Below are 21,363 nucleotides of genomic sequence, written 5' to 3' on the forward strand. Positions count from 1 at the left end.
GAAAATGCTCAATGGTTTAAGATGTGAAGGCTTAGGGAATGTTAATCATGTGTGAGTGCCTGGACTCCCATTTTCACAATCAAACCAAGAGACCATAGTTCATTCCTTGCCTGTATATGGGGCTCTCCTTCTGAAAAGCAAGAGAGCTAGAGCCTGAAGAGGACGCTATGTGCGCAGCCCCTCTCCTGATGCCTGATGGGCAGATGCCCTCTGGTTGGGACTGCACAAGACTCTGCTGCGTGCACCCGCTGTGTAGCATGGACGTAGGGAGGACATTGTGTTTATGTGTCTGTATTGTGTTTATGTGTCTCTTTACAGTAGTAAAGAGCTGCTGTCGGAAACCCATGGTTGTGATCTAATCATTGTTTCAGGTTCTCTTGAATAAGCTGAACTAAATCAGTTACTGAATGAGGAAATGACTCTGTGCATTGCATAGTTGAAGCATAGAAGTCATGGGCTCAGTAAAGAAAAAAGGAAAGGAGCTTAGATGGAAGCTGTAACGAAGCCTATTTTTCTTGTGAAGATTAATATGTTCTGTTTCTTAAATAAGCTATTCCTTGTTAACAAAGCTGGTGATCCTATCTATTCTCACACACAAAAAACAGGAAGATGTCCGAGGATTTCTCATGGGTTCAGGAAAGTTTGATGATTGTTTTGAGAAGCAGATTTGGGTTGTAGTTCATCTAAAAAGAGTTTATGAAATTCAGGTTTACGAAATCCTCTAAGATATGGGTGACTTCATGAATGGTTACATTTCATTGACATTCAGGCAGCTTTTGGCTCTGCCTGTCCATGGTCAGAGAAGCTCTAAGTGATTGAAAGCTGTCGGGGCTCATAAACCGTGGTCCCCTTCATTGGCTGGTCCTGGGCAAGGGGTTGTGAGTGAAGCTCGTTTTCGTCCCCGGCATACACATCAGGTGGGGTTTTTGAATCAGTGGAAGGCAAAGCAGCAGTCAGTACAATTTCCTAAGAGGGAATGAGAAGGGCCCTCAAAACTTCTGCCACCTCCATTTCTTGCCATCCTGTAATCAGTGTGCAAAGCTGCTCTTTTCTCTTTGCATCCCTGCAACAGCGGCTTAGGAAACCTTGGGAAATATATGGAACCCCTGGATCTAATGCTTGCTCTGTGTTTGGTGTGGGCTGTGATGCTGCTGCACAGTCAATGGTTGTAATACCAGTTCTGTTGCAGACACGTTTCTTTTCCGATACTTGTGCGTCAGAGTATTGTCAGACTTCTTAATTTTTAAGCTCTTAGAATCCTGAGTGTAATCAAATAAGTGCACTGCAGAGCAAAGTGGTAACTAGGGGTACAGTGTTATGTTTTCTTTCTCATCCTCCCCTTAGCTACCATGCACACTGTGAAGTATTGGAAACTCATACTGTCTTTCTCTATTGACAGAACCCGCTTCCTCGTGGGTTTCCCTCTAGGCCTTTGTTTCTAGCTCATGATGATGGGAAATTCTCCAGTCATCTAGTTTCAAAATGGATACCTCAAAAGTAGCTTTCTATTTGCCTTTGTCAGCACCAGAGAAGATGCCTATTGGTTTATCAGCTGTGCAAGGCTGAATTATTTAAACACTCTTTTGTCATTCTCTAGGAAAAGTTTTAATTTCAGCATTGAATTTCAAGTTTTTAATTAACTAAGTGTTTTTTTTCAGTTGACTGCTTTTCAGCTGGGGGCAAACACTGCTAAGTCATTTAGGAACTAGGCTGTGGCAGCATCTGGGTCTAGCTACCATTACTGAAGGTAATGGAGCTTTAGATTTTCTTCTTTCCTTTTTCCTACTGGACTGACTGGACTGCTTTGGAAGGAAAATATCTTCTACTGTTGCATGTCTGAAGTATTTAGTGTAACACTATTCAACTTTCCATGTTGGGGTATGAAGGGGAGATTAATGGTTATTGCAGTTTAAACTGATAAATAGCAACAATATGCTTTGCTTCTAGCCTAAGAGCATCCGTTTGGACTTCAGCTCACACCCTAGCTGGAGTTCTAGGGAGGCAAAAAGGAAGCTGAGAGAAGAGCTGGGTGAAGCTTGCTGTTCTGAGACCGCTCCCAGTGTATATAAGACTTCCGAGTGGCTTTGGGAGACTAGGTAGATTAATACAGAAATTTCCTGGGACTGGAATATGAGAAGAGGGACCTCCTGTTTCCGAACTTCATATAGTGCTGGACCAGTTCTCAGTGATCATAGTAAATACTGGTTGTTTAAGGGACATGAATTTACATGAGTGAACACTTTGAATTTAAGATGAATCATATGGGGCAAATTAAATACGCCCCATGCCTCACTGAAGACAGACTTTGGCTTTCTTTTGCTTTAATTCTTCAGCCTTCCTCCCACCTCCCTGGCTTTTATATTTGGGAAATGAAAAATGCCTGAATAGGTAATCTTGAAGACTTGCAGGTCTCTGCTCTGCTGCCTGTATTAGCCACAGGCTTGTCTGCAGTTATTTAATCTCTCTGCCTTAACTTGCCTGTTGTGAAATGTATTACACTCCCACAGGAGTTTTTGTGAATTCATTAGTATTTCTGGATTGCTCTTGCTTCATCTCGAGAAGCAGGCTTACATACCTGCTAAGCACTAGGAGTGCAATCCTGCTCCTATTTGAGTTAATAGGAAGAACTCTGACTAACTTCATGCGAGGTAAGATGTCGCCCAATTACCATAATTAGATTGTTAAGAATTGTTCAGCTCCAAGTTTCATAATTCATAGGCTGTTACTTCATGAATTTTTGGTCAGATGTAAGTGAAGCAAATTTCAAATCTTTTGTGCTTATGCAGATGCATTGCACTCAGCACTGGAGACTATTCATGTTCTTAGTGTTCAAAAGGGTTTGGTGGCTTGATGAGGCAATTAAAAGAATTAAAAGAACTACCAAAAGTTTGCCACTGTCTTTTTTTTCAGTGCTGTCACTCGGGCACTGTGTGCCCAGCTCTTCTGCGGCTTTTACCAGCTACTGAGCTCCTACTGGAGGAGGTCTGCGTGCGCAGTTAACTTCGAAACGGAGCATAAAATGAAGCAGCCAAAGCTGCTGTGTGGAATATTTTGTGATACCAGTGGAAATGTCTTCTTCAGTCAGCTTCACCAAAGACCATAAAACTTGATTTTTTTTTCTTCTGTGCAGTCTCTGACAGACATAGGCTGTTAATAGTTTTTACAGCTCTAATTTGATGTGGTGGAATATTGAACTCATACGTAAAAGATAATAAAATCCTTTTAGTAGGAAGATGGAGTTTATGTTCAGAATAACAATCCGTCAGTTTTGCAAAGGGTTGTTAAATTGCTGTTTTATATCTGTGATCAGATTAAGTCAGCCTAGCTTTGTTCTGAGCCCTGCTTTTCCAGACAGTAAGTTAAACCAACAAAACTGTGGTCTTCGGTAATTAGAGGAAAAATCTGCGTAAATTGGCATGAGGATGCTTTAATTTGCATCAACTATCCATGTGTGTTACTGCGTTGGGTTTATCGTCAAATATTATTTTGAATAACATGCACTTCTCGTTTCTTCATGAATTCTAAGGAATGCTGCTTCTGTAACTGATTTTCAAGTTCCCTGGCGCTGCTGGATGTCACTTCTTGATGATCCTGTTTGAATGCACAATTTCTGATACGCAAGAACATCTAATGCTGAAAGCCTTAGACCTTAGGTAAAAGTTGAGAAGCTGGTTCCATCAGTATGTCCTGGAAGAGGAGACTGGCGTTTCCCGCAGCAATGGTAGCCCAGAGAACCTTATTTTCCATTGTAACTTTTCAAGTTGCTCCACTTTTTGGGATCCAACCATCTTTGCTACTTGGCTGCCTCAGAAAGGCCTTAGGATGCACTTGGATCAGCCATCCTTCTTGTTTTGTGGTACAAATGTTAAAATATCATGTGTGGCTCTCTTTTTCATGCAGGATGTATTAATTTGTCTTGTAATACTGCTTTTGTGTTAACTGCAATATTTTCTTGTCCTTAAGCTTAAATATCTTTTCATATGTGTTAAGTGACAGCAAGTTACAAGAGATGCCATCAGGCACAACACATGAGCACAGAGCGTTGTGTTACTTGGGTAGTAAAAAAAATAGGGGAAAATAGGGGATTAGGAGCTGAGTAAGCTGGCAGGTTTCTCATGCAACTTGTGAGTGTTCAAGAGGAATGTGAAAAATGAAGTATTTGCAATTTATACCAGCTGTCTCTGGAACAACATGGAGCAGTGTCAGCTACTAGGGTTCCTGTCATGCAATGCAAACTGATGATGATTGCACTGCTACCACATGGTTCCGTGTGATGGTGATGAATGAGTTCATGAACCAGGAAGTGCTGAGTACCTGGATCTGAGGCTCTATATCCAGTTGCAGTTTACTTATTACAACTGAACCTCTTTAATGTCAGCACTACACTGTGCAGCTAGAGTCATTCCAAAACCTGTGACAGAAAACTCCTGAAATCTCATTGATGAATATCTTTCTGAAGAGTGAATAGACCATTGAGAGTCCTGTTTAGTTTAAGTGATTACCTGTGCTGTGCCATATTGGTAAATGTGGGTCCCTTCTCTCTATTTGTGTCATTCAGTTGGGAAGAAAAGGAGAGGGAAAATAGCTTGTTTTTGTGGGTTTTGGTATTTTGTATTTAACCACTTATTTGAGTGGTAGAATACAATACTGGCAGCATGTACCATGAAGGAGCCTCCCATCTCACATTATATCTCTTGGTATTTAAATCCCAGTAGAATCTTGTTTGGAACTACTTTTTTTTTTTTTTTTCCCCTAGACATTCACCCGGTGAGATCCCAAAAGCATTCTTAGAGCTAGGAGCTCATTAGAGAAGGTAGGTGCAAGGAAATCACTGCTAGAATCTTAGGAACTTGAGGGTCCATGCAGCAGTTTTGGACACAGCTTGCCGCATAGGTTCCCTTCCTCAGGAGAGAAATACAGTATTCATAAACTAGTGAAAATCCAGCTTCTAATTTTGCCCCAGATAAAAAACCAATATTATGTCCCTCTCTGTGACTGAGGGATCAATGTCACTGTGCTCCTTTTCTCTTTAAGTAGCGCTCCATGACCTGATCCTAGGAGGGTTCTTGTATTGATCCTGTGACAGTCTGTTGCGTGAATTCGTGGCAGGAAATGGCTAAAAGATCATTCCTCTGAGGGGAGGGAAGAGTATGAGGATCAGTGTTCAGAAGGTATCATTTTTCACTTCAGACACCTTAGTTATTTCTTTGTGCGTTTGAAGCCATTGATTTCAGTAGAATATGTTCTGTCGACTTCAGTGAAATTGATTTTGACCCGTGTCAGTAATTCCTTGTCTGTATGCGTACATATATACATATGTATAGTTTATTGACAATTAGCTTGTTTATACTCTAGTGATGACAAATTCATGAAATTATAATGGTCTGAATTGGTATTTTGAATCTGCCTATGTAGAAAAGGGTACGTGTAATGCACAGCATAGATATCAGGTCTGGTCACCAGTTTGCTCTGTAATGAGCAGATCTAGCATGTGGTCTGTGAGCAGGAATCTTCAGATGCTGTGGTGCGACAGAGCCTGTACATTTCCTATAGAATTTCACAGCAAGTTCCTCCCATTTTAAGTTTTGGAAAAAAAAATCCAATAACAGTCAAGTGCAGTTCTGATGTTTTTTCCTTAGCATTTATGAACTAGACCAATACTCAGTGCAAAAAGAGAACTTCACAGCCTACAATGATGCTACCCTTGAGTCTTGAAATAGAACAAACAAACCTTCATTCTTGCTTTTTGAAAATTTAGCTAAGCACCACAACAGAGGGGTGTAGTGTGCAGGTATTTCTCCTGACATCCTGCGAGCGTATAGCTGGGTAGCCTCAACCACAGCAAAATTACATTCCTTTGAGTGAGTTATTTAGTAAGCAGAGCTAGCCACGTGGTGAGTAATAAGCCATAGTTGTAAAGCGCGAGCCCTGTACGTAAGTACTAGCCAAAATGCAGGAGAATAGTGACTGAACAGGTTTGCTGTCATAGTCAGTCTTGTTGCTGCTAAACATCACTGATGTTCCAAATCTGAGCCAGTGTCAGGATGAGTACTTGAACGCTCTCTTTATTCAGACCCACTGCAAGAAAAGGAAGAACAAGAGCTCTCTTTGTTTGTTTGTTGTTTTTAAAATCTTTCTCCCTCTTGTAAAGCAGTGAGATGAGCAAATGGCTCTTGCACCTGCCAAGTTAGCATCAGCAATTACTGCAGCGCTTAGTGTCTTTCTGCCACCAGCAGAAATCGCTTTGTTCCTGTTCATGTCACAAATTTCAGTGTTCTTATGGGAATGGTACAATTAAAGCTACAAGATTTAGTGGTCTAATTCTCTTTTGTTTGCGACAGAAGGCAAAGACAGGGATTATGATACATATAGCTGAATTTTTTTGCTTTTGTTTTTATTTTACTGACCAACAAAATACTGTGTACGTATAACAGAGTTGTTTAAACTCTTAAATGATTGCTTTAGTAACTAGATAATTTTGTGATTGTATTTCACTCCACTTACTTAAAAACCTTGAATCCGGGAAGGATGTACCTGCTGAATTTCTGTGTTGCTAACAAGACAAATGTTTTCTAGTTGAGGTGTCATTAACCTGCTGCCAATGTCAAGAAGCTGCTTTTGACAAATATGTCAAAAATACTCCTTACGGTAAATGTGTGTATGGGAGGGAAAGGCGATGGTTAACAAGAATTTTGGTTTCATTTTTAGGCTCTCTGTTATTACACCATGTGACCAGAGACAAATTGCCAAGTCAGACTTTTGCGAAGGTGACATCTTGTGAGCATGAGTGCAATTTCTAAATTGACATCTGACAGTTAGAGGTCTAAATCTGAGTTTGTCACTCCCAGTTAAGTGGAGAGAAAGAAAAATCTTCAAAGCACTACTCACCCAATCCATTTTAGGATGATATTTAACTACTCCATGGACTAGCTCAAAATGGCTAGTTTTCACTTAATGATCTACAGTTTAAGAGACATCAAGGTGAAGGTGAGCAGGTTCCAATCATTGCTTCGTGGGACTACTTAGACTTTCTGAATGCTCAGGAGACTCTTGGGTTATGGGCTCAACCATTTTGAAAATCATTCCTTTGAAAAGAGTCTCAGTCGGGGTATTTGCAAAAACAAGTTTCCTCTCCTGTTAAAATTGTTGTGTGCTTAAACCAAGGGTTAGACTTCAGTCCCTTTGGGCCATAATTTCTACCTCTATGAAATTAAGCTATTTATCAGATCTGGATGTGCTAAGTATTATTGGACAAGCTTCACTGATGGATAGTCCAGAAAATGAAACCTCATTGTCTGATTGTCTGGCAGTTGTGCGAGAATCTGGAATATCACAAGTTATCTTGATTCAAGGGTTGTTCCCTGTCATTTGCCTAACTGCACACCCTAGTGTACTTGTTCTGCAAGGAATCTGGTAAATTGGTCAACTGCCAAAAGGGAGTAATTCCACTTACCTGTAATGAGCTACAATGTGCTGAAAATACATTACTTCTGTCCCACTGGAGAACCTCAAAGTGTATTGGAATAGAATTTGGCCAAAGGATTCAATGTACTGGATAATAATCAAATATTTAATGTGAATTAGCTGCATATGAAATCAGCACATTAGAATGAATTGCTGGAGAAATAAAATGATGCCAGACTTTTAACCTGATTCTAGTGACTTAAAAATTCTGCACTCTCCTGTTTATAGGAGGACAAAACTAGGGTTATTGAATGTGCTCTTTATTTGTGTGAGAAAACCTCATCAGTTATAATGGATAACCATATATCTGAGCTGGCAAATCAGGATCCCATTGAACCAAGGCCATAAATGTTTGACTGTAGACCTGAAAAGTTTCAGAAATGGAGATGGAGTCCAGGAAATAATAGGTACATAAAAACAAAAGTCCAAACCAGCTTTATCTTGACCTTAACTTCGGAAATGTTGGTTGACTGATTTTTGTTATTGTCTGGTGTTTTTTTATTCTAGTGGTATTTATGGCCTTGTTGACTTTGTACCTTTTCTTTTGGGAGTTAAATCACCCATCCAAAGCTGAGCTGAAATGTTGCTTGCCCAGGAAGATCTTCATAGTATTAATACAGAATGGGCAAACTTTTCATACTGGGTAGCAGAGATAATCTTAGGCTTCCTAGGAAGTAAGGTAAGGCATTGAACAATGAGTGAACTATGGCATAAAAATTGCAGGTTTTCATCTGCACCCTGTTTGTTTAGGGTGTTTTCTTGCTTTTTAAAAAGGTCTCCTCTTGTCTCATCTGTCTTAGGTTTGTTCCTGTTCCTCAATGCATCAGATGGCCCAAATCCAGTCATCCTGAGCCCCTGGCTAAGAAGCAGCAGTGACCAATGCACAGTTCAGGTGGCTGTTTATAAGTATTTCCAGCAAAATGGAGAATATGTTGCTCGAGTCTTTTCCATTGGCGAAAGCACCAGTGAAATCCTATCGGTGCCAAGTCCAGAGAAACATGGGTAAGTGCCTTCTTTCTTTTTTTCATTTGACTTGTAGCTTGACCTGTCAGTCTGAGAACTAATGCAGGTTTGTAGTAATATGGCCCCAAGCTGCATGCTTGTCACCTGCTGTGGGGCAGGACACTGCACTGAGTAGATGTTGGTCTTGCACAAATCTAAGTTATTGTAGAAGCTGGAGGCTGCAGCTCCTTTTTTTTTTTTTTTAAATTGTAGAAAACATCAGGGGACTTGTTGGTTCCACGTGCTATGAGACAACATCATCTTTATTCCCAGTGCTTACAAGTACAGACCCAGTGTCTGTTCAAAGCTTTTTTTGCCTAATCCTCTCTATCTGATTTCTCTTTCTTTACTTCTTTGCCCAAGTATACTGTTGGGCTTAAATAGCTACTGGGTCTTTTGCAGTTTCATCCATCTGTGTGATTTTTAAGTTTTCTTTTGATTTTTGCATTTTTTATGTTTTTTGTTTTTCAATGGCCTCTCTGGTCAGGAAAGCTGCAGCCTAAATGAAGAAAGCTTTTGATCTTTCAGGAGTGCAACTGTTTGAAATGCTCTGTTTGTGCAATTAATCTTAATTGTTGATGTCTTAATTTGTCAGGCTTCCTGCATGTTCCTTTAGATTTTGCTTAGTAGGAAAACAGCAGGAGTAATAACTGAACAAATATAGTATATGTTTTAAATTCTTTGGTAGCAGAATAATTTAGAACTGAATTTGGATGTATGTGAAGCAACCATTATCCCTATTCTATATACTATAATGATTTTTTTTTAACCTCTGTGCCATGGAAGGTGTATTAAGAAGCATTATTATTATTATTATTTTTCTACCAAGCATCTCAAATAGTCTTTGTTTTGATGTGATAGAGAGCAAATCTAATAGCAAATCTTCCTGGTTTACACTTGTAACAGGATGTGGTGATTATCTGATTACTGTCTACAGCAGATTCTGTATTTTCCAGTAGCAAAAGAAGAATGTGCAATAAAAAACCTGACAGGAGATAACCTGACTCATAGAAACAGTTTGAATAGTTGTAATTCTCATATAACACATGGCTTATGAGAGTGAGGAGGAGCGCCCGTGTGTGGATCTAGCTTAGTTCCAGCAATATCATCCAAATTGTAAATTACTGTTGATGTCTGGGAAAAGGTAATTAGGGGAGCCGCAGCAGCTGCTTCTTCCTTAGCTCTTTGGAAATGCAGTACTCTCACAGCTATAAACATGCTTTGTGCAAAAGGCTTCCTGCACCGGCAGTACCACTGCTGTTTGGCATTGTGAGTGAAGTGCTTTGCTGGGCTGCCTGGAGGAGCTCCTGGTGCCTCTATGGGCGGGCAGGGTTTGCCACACATACAGGCAAGCGCCAAGTGTAAGGAACTTCGGAGGGAAATACCACTTTTAGCTATGGTAACAAATGTGCAACCCACTTGTGCATGGTAGGTATATCAGATACAATTTGGACTGCTCAGCTGCGTGTTGCAGATGGCAGACGCTTCAATCACAGCAAAGGGGGCCCATGCCATTAAAGAAGATGGGTTATCCCATACACCCGCAGGGTGACAGCTTGGTCAGCAACAGCGTTTCCGTGGCAGGCAGGCTAGTACATGTGTGCTCTGCCTTCCACAGACTGTGTGCATCTCTCACCTCCTTGGGTTGTATGCTGTAGCTTTGCAGTGCAAGCACAGAGGCTGTTCACTTTCCCCCTCTGCACTTGTCTCCCTTTTGTGAGTTGCGGGAGCTTTTCCCAGAGCTTAGCAGGGCTGCTGTTCCCAGGCCCTGCCTGATTACCCATGTAGTGGGCACATAATGGTTGTTGAAGAGCTACCCACCTGGCTGCAGCTGGCAAGAGGCACTTATGTATCGTTTGTTCCTGACCTTAATTCCAGAGTTCGGGCGTTCCTGCGCACTTCCTTTAGAGGGATAATATTCAACTATCCTGACTGTGTTAACTAAACATGCAAACCAGACTTCTGTAAAAATCTGCTTTAAATAGAAATCAAGAGTAGTTGAAGAAAAGCCAAACATAATTAGGTTCTTAAATCAACTGTAGCAATCTTATAACAGATCTCTGTTTTGTTTAATTTTTTTAGTTGTCTTGGAAATTGCAAAGAAATCTGTTGTTTTCTAATGATCTTTTTAACCATGTTACAATCAAATAATTTCTATTTTTTTTTAAAGAATTTTACCTGTATAGGAAAGAAACAGATTTCCTTTGTGATAAGACTGTGCTAGACATGCAAACACTTCAAAGTGTTTTTGATTAAATGCACTTTACATATTGTACTTCAAACAAGAGATGTGAACCCTGTGGAGTTCCTAGAGACTTTTATAGGTATCAGTTCATGCATTGCTGAAAATCCAGCTCACAGCAGGAAAAGCATGTTTTATTGAAATAAATGCACTCTGAGGGGAATAAAGCAATAAATTAGTTCCAGGATGGGTTTTCTCATATCTCAAACTATGCACAATATATTTGGACTTGTCTTCTAGCTTCATAGACTGAATTACATATATTAATATTTTACAAAGTCTTTACAGTTCGTGTATGCTTACAAGGCAAAAAAAAAATAGGTGCAGTCAGGTATTACTCTTTCATCTGGAGTTGGACCAGCTGAACAAAGGTTTTGGTTGGCATGTGGAGATGATTTTAAGCAAAATACATACTAAGCCATCAAACTTTTTTCAGATCATATGGGGACCATTCCATCTGGTATTTTTTTTTGCTACCAGGGTTCTACCTTGCAGTTCTTGTATGCGAAACACTAATTTTGCTTTTGATGGATATTTAGCATGCAAAAAGACTTTGAGGTGGAGTAAAGTGCTATTCTGCTTGTTCCAGTGGTCTCTGTCTAGAAAAAAGCTAAGTCTGCATACTAGAGTTCTACTAATTCTGTAGTGAGGCCAGGTCCATTTAACTCAATTTGCTACATGGGAGTTACAGATTGTTATATTTGTTGAATTTTCTTATTTGACACATTTCCCTGCAGCTGATCTCTGGTGCATAGGAAGAAAACTAAAGAGTTTAAGATGTGCACATAACAGTAGGACAGGGCAGATGGAGCAGACACTGGGAAGTGTCAGCCAAAAATGATAACTGAATGGTTTATGAGTGATGGAGCACCACAGGCTGGCAAAGGCATTCTCTTTGTGCATTGTACAAAACGTTGCCCAATATGATAATTTTTCTGCATAATGATTTGTAAAAGTCCTTACAATTTAAAGGAGAATTAGGCTCTTGATTATCAGAACAGAGTTACACTTAAAAAAAAAAAAAAAAAAAAAAAAGAGAGAGCAAAAAGATCCTCTGTAAACCAGCTTACTGGTTTGGGGATGACTTTTTCTTTTCGACCCTCATATATATAGCACCTTTGCATGTATAAAGCACTTTTGCGGTGCTTTATACAGTTCTTTCTTCATTGTGATTTAGGCTTTGCTTTATTTTGGTGGGGAATGATCTCTGCCTACACATCCTTGTAACAGTTGAAGGCAAAGGGAGGTTGAAGCACTGCAAATTAGATTGGCATCATCTGGTATGTAACCACACAGTTAAATAATAAGGATAGGATCCATGCAGAGAACTGTCAGCACTAACATACAGACCTTGGACTAAAGAGGAGCTGCGCAAGGCACATCAAATGCCTTTGCTAGAATATGTGACTTTGGAGCTGTAGGACCTCTAGGCTAGTCTAGAGTGTTAACCAAACCTGATGCTCCTCCGAAGACTTTTATGTAAAGGTGTGAAGAAAAAGATGTCTCTTCAAATCTGAGATTTGAATATATTTATATGAGCAAGAAAACTACAGAATACTACATCTCTGTATAGCCGCTACTTCAGCACATATATGCATATTTCTGCACCGAGATTGTTTGACAGAAAAACAGCACCTGTTCTTGAAAGTTACTACAAATCATGACAGGCTGTCCCCTTTATGGTATATACAACTTCACTCAAAATTGCGCTGATAGACTTCAAGAAAAATAAATGAAAGAATTGCTGTCATCTCTCACATTTGACCTTGAGCCTGAAGGTGTGCTTTCTTGTAGAGTTGTTCCTTTTGTTCCTCTTCTTGTTCCTTTCTCTTTTTTTTTTTCCCTTTCCAACAGCTTCATTAGTCTGCCTCATAGATCCACAGGCTTAATAGAAGAAACTTACTTTCTTGGAACCCTTTAACCTTAAAAGCATGGTTTTCGTGTCCTTTATAGTGTGTGCTTCCCCACACATCCCCTCCCACACAGCTGAAACCATTGCACTAAGTTCTGGAGGAACACAAAAGTATAGTATTTATTTTACAGTTGTCTGGACTAAAATATAACGTAAGAAGCAGAAAGACCAAAGTGTTTATATTTGGGTTACCTAACAGGTAGTTAAAATATTTTTTAGGCATCGAAGTATGTCTCAAAGTTTACAACCTGTTTTTCCCTGAGAAAATTCTAAATCTGGAGTTTAAGTCATTCAGCCTAAATATATTCATTTGAGAAAATCAGATAAACTAAAAGGTAATATGGCTTTATGGATTCATTAGAAAGTATTTTTTCTATCCTAGGTGGCCAGGTACAAATAATCCTCACTTAAGAAGAGGAATTTAAACTGTTGTAGACAGAAGATTGGTATTTCTGTAATTTTCCCTTTGCTATTAACCATCTGCATCTTTTGCCCCCCTCTCTTCACAAAAGAAATCCTTCTTTGTATTGTAGAAAACTGAGTCCTTTTTGTGGTTGGTAATCATGTTTGGAAATTATCACTTAATAAACACTTGATTGTTTCCAAACTTCAGCTCTAAAGAACTGAGGAAAACTTGAACCTTTTTTTTATGGCATTGAGGAATTCATTGCTAGTTTATTTTGTAACTGAGATTTAAGTCAATGTCCTTCAGAACATGTGAGGTGAAATAAAGCCCTTGAGAGTGTTATGTCCACCATGACGCCCAGGTCCCTCTCTGCAGAGCTGCTCTGCAGGAGGTTGGCCTGTACTGGTGTCTGGGGTTATTTCTCCCTAAGTGCAGGACCTTGCACTTGGCCTTGTTGAATTTCATGAGGTTTTTCACCGCCCAGTTGTCCAGTCTGTCCAGGTTCCTCTGGATGGCAGCGCAGCCCTCTAGGGTATCGGCTACTCCTCCCAGTTTTGTGTCATCAGCAAACTTGCTGAGGGAGCACTCCGTGCCTTCATCCAGGTCATTGATGAATAAATTGAACAGGACTGGACCGAGGACTGACCCCTGGGGGACCCCACTAGCCACAGGCCTCCAACTAGACTCTGCACCGCTGATCACCACTCTCTGGGCCCTGCCATCCAGCCAGTTCCTAATCCACCTCACTGTCCACTCATCTATCCCACACTTCCGGAGCTTGCCCAGGAGGATATTGTGAGGGACAGTGTCAAAAGCCTTGGTGAAGTCGAGATAGACGACATCCACCGCTCTCCCCTCGTCTATCCAGCCGGTCAATTCATCATAGAAGGCTATCAGGTTAGTCAGGCAAGATTTCCCCTTGGTGAATCCATGCTGACTACTCTTGAGCACCTTCTTGTCCTCATTGTGCCTGGAGACAATGGCCACTATGAGCCGTTCCATCACTTTTCCTGGGACGGAGGTGAGGCTCACTGGCCTGTAGTTGCCTGGGTCCTCCTTCTTGCCTTTTTTGAAGACTGGCATGACATTGCCCTTCTTCCAGTCCTCCAGCACCTCCCCCATTCTCCAGGATCTTTCAAAGATGATGAAGAGCAGCTTAGCTATGGCATCCGCCAGCTCACGCAGAACTCTTGGGTGAATCCCATCAGGGCCCATGGATTTGTGGATGTCAAGTTTTCCTAGGTGCTCTGTGGTCACATAACCTAGTGATCTTCAGCACTGGAGGCAGATTTTTAAATCCGGGACATACTGTTACATTTTCATTTAAAACTTCCTAGGGGTTTTGGTGTTGCAAAAGTACTATATTGAGACACTGAGATGAACTAGGATCCTTTTTGTAGATCCTGGTTTGTTTTGGAGTATACTTTATTTTTGCATGCAGCTTAAAGTGCAACAAACTGGTTGCTCCAGAAGGATTTGCTGTACTGGAGTGTAGCAGTTTGTTTCCTTTTAGGGAGTTTGCTGCATGAGAACAAACTATTTATGACAAAGAGTAATGCACTAGTGTTGCTGTTCACTCCTATGGTATATCGGGTAGCAGAGCAGTCATGCTGTATCACCTGCCAAGCAAAGCAAGTTTAATATGAATAATTGTGTGGGTTTTGTTTGTTAGTTTCCTTTTAAGCATTTAATATATAGTTTCAGTCAAAATGATCAAAAGTCAGTTAGGGGCAATGTGGTGGCAGAGCAAAAATGCACTTTCTTATCATCCAAGACATGTTATTAGCCAGTTAACAGACTGCTTTTTATTGATGTTTACTAGATTCAAAATATAAACTGGAGGGCCAGGGCTGTGGAGCTCATGTCCAGTTACAATTTCCTATTTTTATAGCAATTTTAAAGTTAAAATAAAAACAGCATCTGAAGCAAATTTCTGCCCAGTGTATCAAAATTCAGCCTATTACAGGAGTTCATCAATTGATGTGAAGAGAATGGAAGAGAGGAAAAAACCAAAATCCTTCAGCTGCCAGGATAACAGTTCAAGTTAAAGATGCCTTGTGGAGCAGACTTACTGTTGCTTTTAACATGCTGCTGGACACAGTGTTGCAGAGGTGAGCTTGATGCCCAGCATGCCTGGCATAAGGAGGCCTTGCGGCTTCCAAAATAACTCCAGCATGTGTTGGTGACCCTCTTGCGCTCTGGGAATGGCTTTTCTCTTGTGATTCCATGCAGCAGCACATCTGATCCAGAGAAATGATGCTGCACTGACCGCGGTGGCAGCGTGTGGGTGGCACCCTTGCGAGTGTTTTGGTAATGTGTTCCTTTTAAGTCCCAAATTCCTTAATGTATATTTTTTTTTCTATGGATGACACAATTTGTTTCAGACTACATTCACCAACCTAGTCCCTCGCACAAAAATCTGTTCTCTTACACTTTTTTTACCTTGTGTCAATTATTTACAGACTTCTCTGGTGGTTATGTTAGTCTCACTTTCCAAAATCTTTCCCTCCCCTCCTGAGTCATTTAATGTATTTCTCTTGTTTTACAGATCTTCTCTTTTCCTCCCTGAGGCTTCAATTTTAAAACGTCATTCTGAGCTGATCTGTACAGCCCCATATTGCTACTAGGCCACGTTGCATTTTATATCCTTGTATGTGAGTGAAGTTCCTAAAGCAAAAAGAACATTCCCCCCACAGCTACACATGGGGGCCCCCTCTCACCCCCATGTGTACGCTCGCTCACTCCTTTTTGTTGTCTTTTCTTTTTGTCCTCAGTGTCATATAGCATTGTGAGCAGTGTCTTTAGGATCCATTGCTATGTACCTTCCAAATATGTATAACTGCTTTCTGCATCCCCTGCTTGTTTTTCAACTTAAGAAAATTTGCCTGTGTTCTCTGCAGTGCATCCTGCAGCTACCCTACTTGGGAATGTGGGCTTATCAATGTGCATAGTTTCCTTGGGACTCTCCTTGCTAAGGATCTCTTACTTGTCTAAGGCAAATCTACCCTACTGCTACAAACCTACCATGCTATGCTTCGATAGAAAGTCTCTCTCCAAATTTGGAGAGCAATGATTAATCAGTTGCTGGCTACTTTGCACCGTGAAGACTAATGTCCTTGACCTCTTCAGCCACTAGGCGCATTAGCACAGTGTTCATGCCTGTGTGGATTCTCTATTCTGAGGCAGATTCTGAAATATCGCAAAGTGAGCTGCCTGTGTTCACAGTATCAAATATCGTAAGAGTGTCCAGCTGAAGATATTACCTGATCAGAAAATACAAATGTGATACGATCCAACCGGATACTGTCTTAATTTGAATGGAGACAGTTTTAGCATCCCTGCTCCTTTCCTTTCCAAATTCCCGTCTTTGTGGAGACTGCGGGGTGGGGAGCGCACGGCAACACTCTGGCCAGCTCCAATCTCTAGCAAACCGTGATGACTGCAGTAGGGTCGTTTGGGGTGTTACGAGTATTGAGAGGCTCATTTCTTGGACGTCAGGAGATAAGGTCTGACACAAGGTGGATTTTTTGGTTTGTTTGTGTGTGTGTTTGGTTTGTTTGTTTGCTGAGTCTCCGGTAACTTGGCCTCTCTTTTCATTCCTTCAGGCAATTTCTGCAGGTCAAGGCTGGGGCACCTAGCCAGACTGCCTGAGAGGAATTGGCGCCGCTCCTACTAGTTCTCTGGCAGATTTTGATTGCCACTATGAAGATAGCTGCGTTTGACAGCGCCTAGTAAAATAGACTCTCAGACACAGAGATACCATCAAATGCAGCGTTTATTAGCAATTGGACCACTGTCAGTTTTTAAACGTTTTTCTCAGGAACATCTTGCTTTCCATTTTATTTATTTTTGTTTCCCAACAGTTGTGGCTTTTGTTGTTGTTATTTATTGCATAATTTTACTGACTTTCTTCTTTCTAGAAATTTGAAACAAGGCAGAGCAATACTGTCTTGGACAACACAATTACTGCCCTGTCCCACTCGTCAGCTGCTTTAGCCCATCTCACTGTTCCCAGGGCCAGCTTTCTGCCCTAGGCTACTTGCTCTATCTCAGTATATTCTTCCCATCTTTTTTTTTGACTTCGAAGCTTTCTTCCTAACCAGCCTTCTCTTTCCACAGTCCATTTCCTCAGCAGGTTTCTCTGTCTCCTTTTCTCCTTGCTCCCTGTTGCTTGCTCCTGCCAAACTTGCCGATGGAGGCCAGTGGGTGGCACAGAATAGCTTTGTTTTGTGTGCCCGGATCTGGGAGTGCGAGCTGCAGGCCAGGGTGACTCCTGGGGAGTTAGAGTTGCCACTTCTGTCTGAAAACCTTCACTAAGACTAGACAACCCTTAGCCCATTAGAAGCTTGCAAGCTGGCAGTACGTAGGTGAATTTTCATAGAAAGAATCACACACAAATGAAGCAAGTGATGCCATAGACCTGCAGTGGCAGCCTTCAAATGATCTGAAGGACTCTTGAAGCCCCTCAGGCCCTGGTGGTGTGAAACAGCTGGACACAGGGAAGTGCTGGAGAGATGTTCGAGTAGGTCCGTAGGGAGGCTGGTGTTCAGGAGCAGTATGGCTGATTGAGACTGTCTTGATGGGATTATTGCTATGACAAGAGTACAGGTTTTAATGGAGAGGCATGATATTGAGGTCTGGATTTTCAGAGATGAATTAATTCCAAATTCATTCAGAGATTTTAATGTGTATTCTTTTCACCTCAGGTGAGGGGCCTAGCACTATTTGGGGAGCAGGCATTCATATTCCAAAACCAGTGTGCACACAAAATCTAGATTCTGTATCTAGATTCTGTATGCAATACAGAAAAGCTCAGAGGGGCAGGAAAAAAATGCAGTTATTCCTAGAAAAGGAGCTAACTCTTCATCAGCTCCTGAATCTGAAGATAAAGATCTTACCATGAACACTGCATGGCAGATAAGTCAGTACTGTACCCAGCACAGTACTTTTTCCATGCCATCATCCTGATGCCTCCTCCAGCTTATCCTATTAATTCTCCCCATTTATGTGGCATTTCTAAGCGAATTCTGAATCCTTTTCAAAGTAATCACCACCCAAACCCAATTTCATGTGCCTTTGATGTCTGATTGTAATTGCCTTAAAATATAAACCTCAATGAGCAGAGAAATTTAAATTACAAAATCTAGATTTTTTTTAGTTGAATTATTTGCCTTTGCAGTCAACTTGAGTATTGTTTTTTGTTTGGTGTTAAGATTATGAGTGTCTTATTAGTTCATAGGCTGCAGTCTTAACTGCAATTAATAGACTGTGATTTAGCTCTGTAAATAGTGTTGCCTAAATCCAGAGGAAGATGTTGCAAGTCAGTGAAACAAGCTCTTCCTTCCTTTTGGAGCTGCATCTTTCATTAGGAAGCCAACTGCATTTTGGAAAGGTGGAAATTGCTCACATATAATGGAATTTCATGTTAGGCAAGTGGCAAACAAAGAAAGAATATTGTGTCCGACTGAAACACCAGAAGTAATTTAGGACAAATGAACCATTTCTTTTATGCAGAAATTGAATCTTCCATGAAATCAGAATTTTCCTGGGGAGAAGTTCAGTTCTGGTGAAATGTCTTCCCTTAGGAAGAGATAGATGGAAATACTATTTTCTTGGACCCAAAGAACTTCTTTAGGTACCTGTGCAGGGTTACAGCAAGTGCTTGACTTCTGTGATGGGAAAGCACATCTCCTCTGGCCATGCTGTGGTGTGCTGGAGAAACTGCATGGGTTGAGGAGCCTCATGAGGAGAGCTGAGGGGAGACCTCATTATGTGAGGAATAACAGTGCCACCGTTATTGAGTTATTGGGCCATACAGCATCCGAAGTGAATGAGATTTAATGTCAAACTGACTCTGAGAGAAATACTGCAGGTCAGCTCAATAAAGCAGTAAAACATGCTGATAAGTGAATATGAGCATTCTGCTTTTAAAATGCTGGGAAATGACATCCATATAATTATTGAAGTTTTTATAGATGTTTCCTGTGATAAGAACTTTTTGCTGGAAGTTTTTCCAGTGGTTTTTGGATAAAAGACTTTTGAGGCATTACTGTGCCTCTGCAGTGGAAATTCTGATTTGTTTTTATTAGTTAAGGTAATTATTTTGATTGAAGATTGGGTGAGACATGGGGATTTGTCACCATCTTTACTGCCCCAAGAATTGTATTGGCATCTTTAATGTTCATAAGAATCTCCTTTTCTCAAAAAGAAGCAAGCCATTAATGGTTGTGTCTAAATGTGTTATTTTAAAATCCTACAGTGTAAGTGTGCAGTAGTCGATGCTGCAATTTTCTCTAACGCAAGACTGAATAATTTCAGCATATTTTCTTAGCCTCTAGAATATTTAAGCTCTCATGATAAGACCTAGGACAAGGCTCCTATCACATATAATCAACCCCTTCCTCATATATTTGTAAGTAGTTTGCATGCAATGATAAATATGGCAGCATATTTTGAACATAGTCGCTAGGTAGTTAACTGACTGCTTAAGCAATTTTCTGACTGATGCTACTTTACAAATAGTTTGGATTTTTTGAACTTCCTGGAGCATAATAGCAAAGCTAGCATGTCTTAGGTTTCCTTGGAGTTAGAGAGCAGTTTGTAGGGAAAAAAACACTGGTGGATAGGAAGGACAGTGTCATTAATTGAGTCAAGTAGAAGTTGTCTAGCAGACCCAATGGATTTCAAATCTTTCAAACTTCTTGCATTGTACAGTGTTGTTTTTCTAGGACTGACATAAATGATTTTTCACAGTATTGACTTTCTTAATGACTTCTGGTTGTAGTGTTCTGTAATAATTTGTGTCATGATTGCACTTTGTTTATATCTACTGACTGATAATTCAGTTTGTTTTACAGACAACGTTCATTTGAATGTAACTGTTCAGTACTGGCCCTGGTAATAACTTCTGAAGGTTAATATCTTTTTTTGTTTCCTTGGTTTATTTTTTCGCTTGTTCATTTTTCCCAATATTTAGATGTAAAATGGAGTTTGATGCGTTTTTATCACTGATACTATTAGGCGTTTCTGAATATTTGTGAGAGACATGGACTTTGACCCTTCTAACAGTCTTTGAATACAATGTTACCCGTTTTGACCCCAATAGTTATTCAAAGTTGAAGAGGCACAGGTGGTCTCTGTACTAAAAATGTCAATAGGTAAATATTTTTGGTATCTTTTTGATTTGAAAGTCTTATGTTCTGGAAAACTGGAGACATCCAAAAGAATAAGAATTTGAGTCTTTGCTCTTCTCTATATATGACAGTTCTGGCTGTCTTCCTCTATGTCTCTTTCTCACATGTATTATACTGTATACAGGGGCTGGCTTTTTCCTGTCTCCTTTCCCAAGAAAATCCTTTCCCTAATGACACTGTAAAACAATTTTTAATGATGTAGAAGAAGGATAAGCTCAATGTGTTTTCAGACAGAGAAGTAGGAGGATTTGGGAGGGAGTATTTTTCAATTTCGTTAATCAAAATGAAAATGAGAAATGGAAACAGCTTCCTGTTATTTACTCCAAAGTAAATCTATCTAATATTAGTGCACTGGTGATAATAAAATAAATAAATAAATAAATAAAAGGAGGGGGAGAAGACAGGAAAAAAGGCCTGTCATGAGTCTGTCACACTCAGTAGTAAGGTACGTGGGAGACCAAAGATATATATGCTATGGCATTTCTGTAATGAAAACTTGAGTAATAAATGTAGTTTCTACTATGCTTTGGAAGAACAACTCCCGGAGGAAACACATTAACAGTATATCACATTAAAAATATTATTGCATATCCAGCTACTGTTTCACATGAGAATTGTATGTATTGCAGGGTGAGGGAAGAAAGATGCAGTTAGTATTTTTTCTGTAAGCAAGGTTAAGACTTTATGCATGTAGCTACCTGTTCTTAATTTATGAATTTACATTCATACTTTTATAGAATGAGTCTGTTGTCCGCAAATATTTGGATACCTGTAATTCAGATTACCTTAATATTGGCTGAATATGTAGACCTCTTCCATCTAAGCTCAGTGCAAGTGAAGAAGACACTCCAGTGTCTGAAAATGAGACTCGCTGTGCATCTCTGGTTGGGGTGGTCTCCCACGTAGAAGAGATTTACAGCTCTGTTGTGGTAGAATTTGGACATTAATAAAGAATAGTATTGCTGTTTCAAGTTGTATTTTTCTCCTGCTCGCTAATAGGATTTTGGATGTATTAAATCCTTTCTTACCATATTACTTTTGTGTGTTTTGTTTCATCTTCACCAAGAAGTGTGTATTGGAGGAAAATTGGTTATTTTCGTTTAACTGTAGTTAATTTTATGACCTTGCACAGAACATGGCAGTT

General features: G+C 40.2%; 1 protein-coding gene across 1 annotated transcript in view; it reads left to right on the top strand.

Moving 5' to 3' along the window:
* The window catches only part of LOC148595495 (ALK tyrosine kinase receptor-like), a 129,652-nt gene extending 121,182 nt beyond the window's left edge, over positions 1-8,470 (top strand). The window contains exon 5 of the mRNA XM_088520566.1: positions 8,265-8,470. Within this exon, the coding sequence (XP_088376692.1) occupies positions 8,265-8,470 (206 nt within the window). The remainder of the gene's footprint in view (positions 1-8,264) is intronic.
* Positions 8,471-21,363: the final 12,893 nt, after the last annotated feature.

Source organism: Tinamus guttatus, unplaced genomic scaffold, assembly GCF_059628265.1.
Source record: "Tinamus guttatus ecotype Peru unplaced genomic scaffold, ASM5962826v1 Tinamus_guttatus_pri_ptg000090l, whole genome shotgun sequence".
NCBI lineage: Eukaryota > Metazoa > Chordata > Aves > Tinamiformes > Tinamidae > Tinamus > Tinamus guttatus.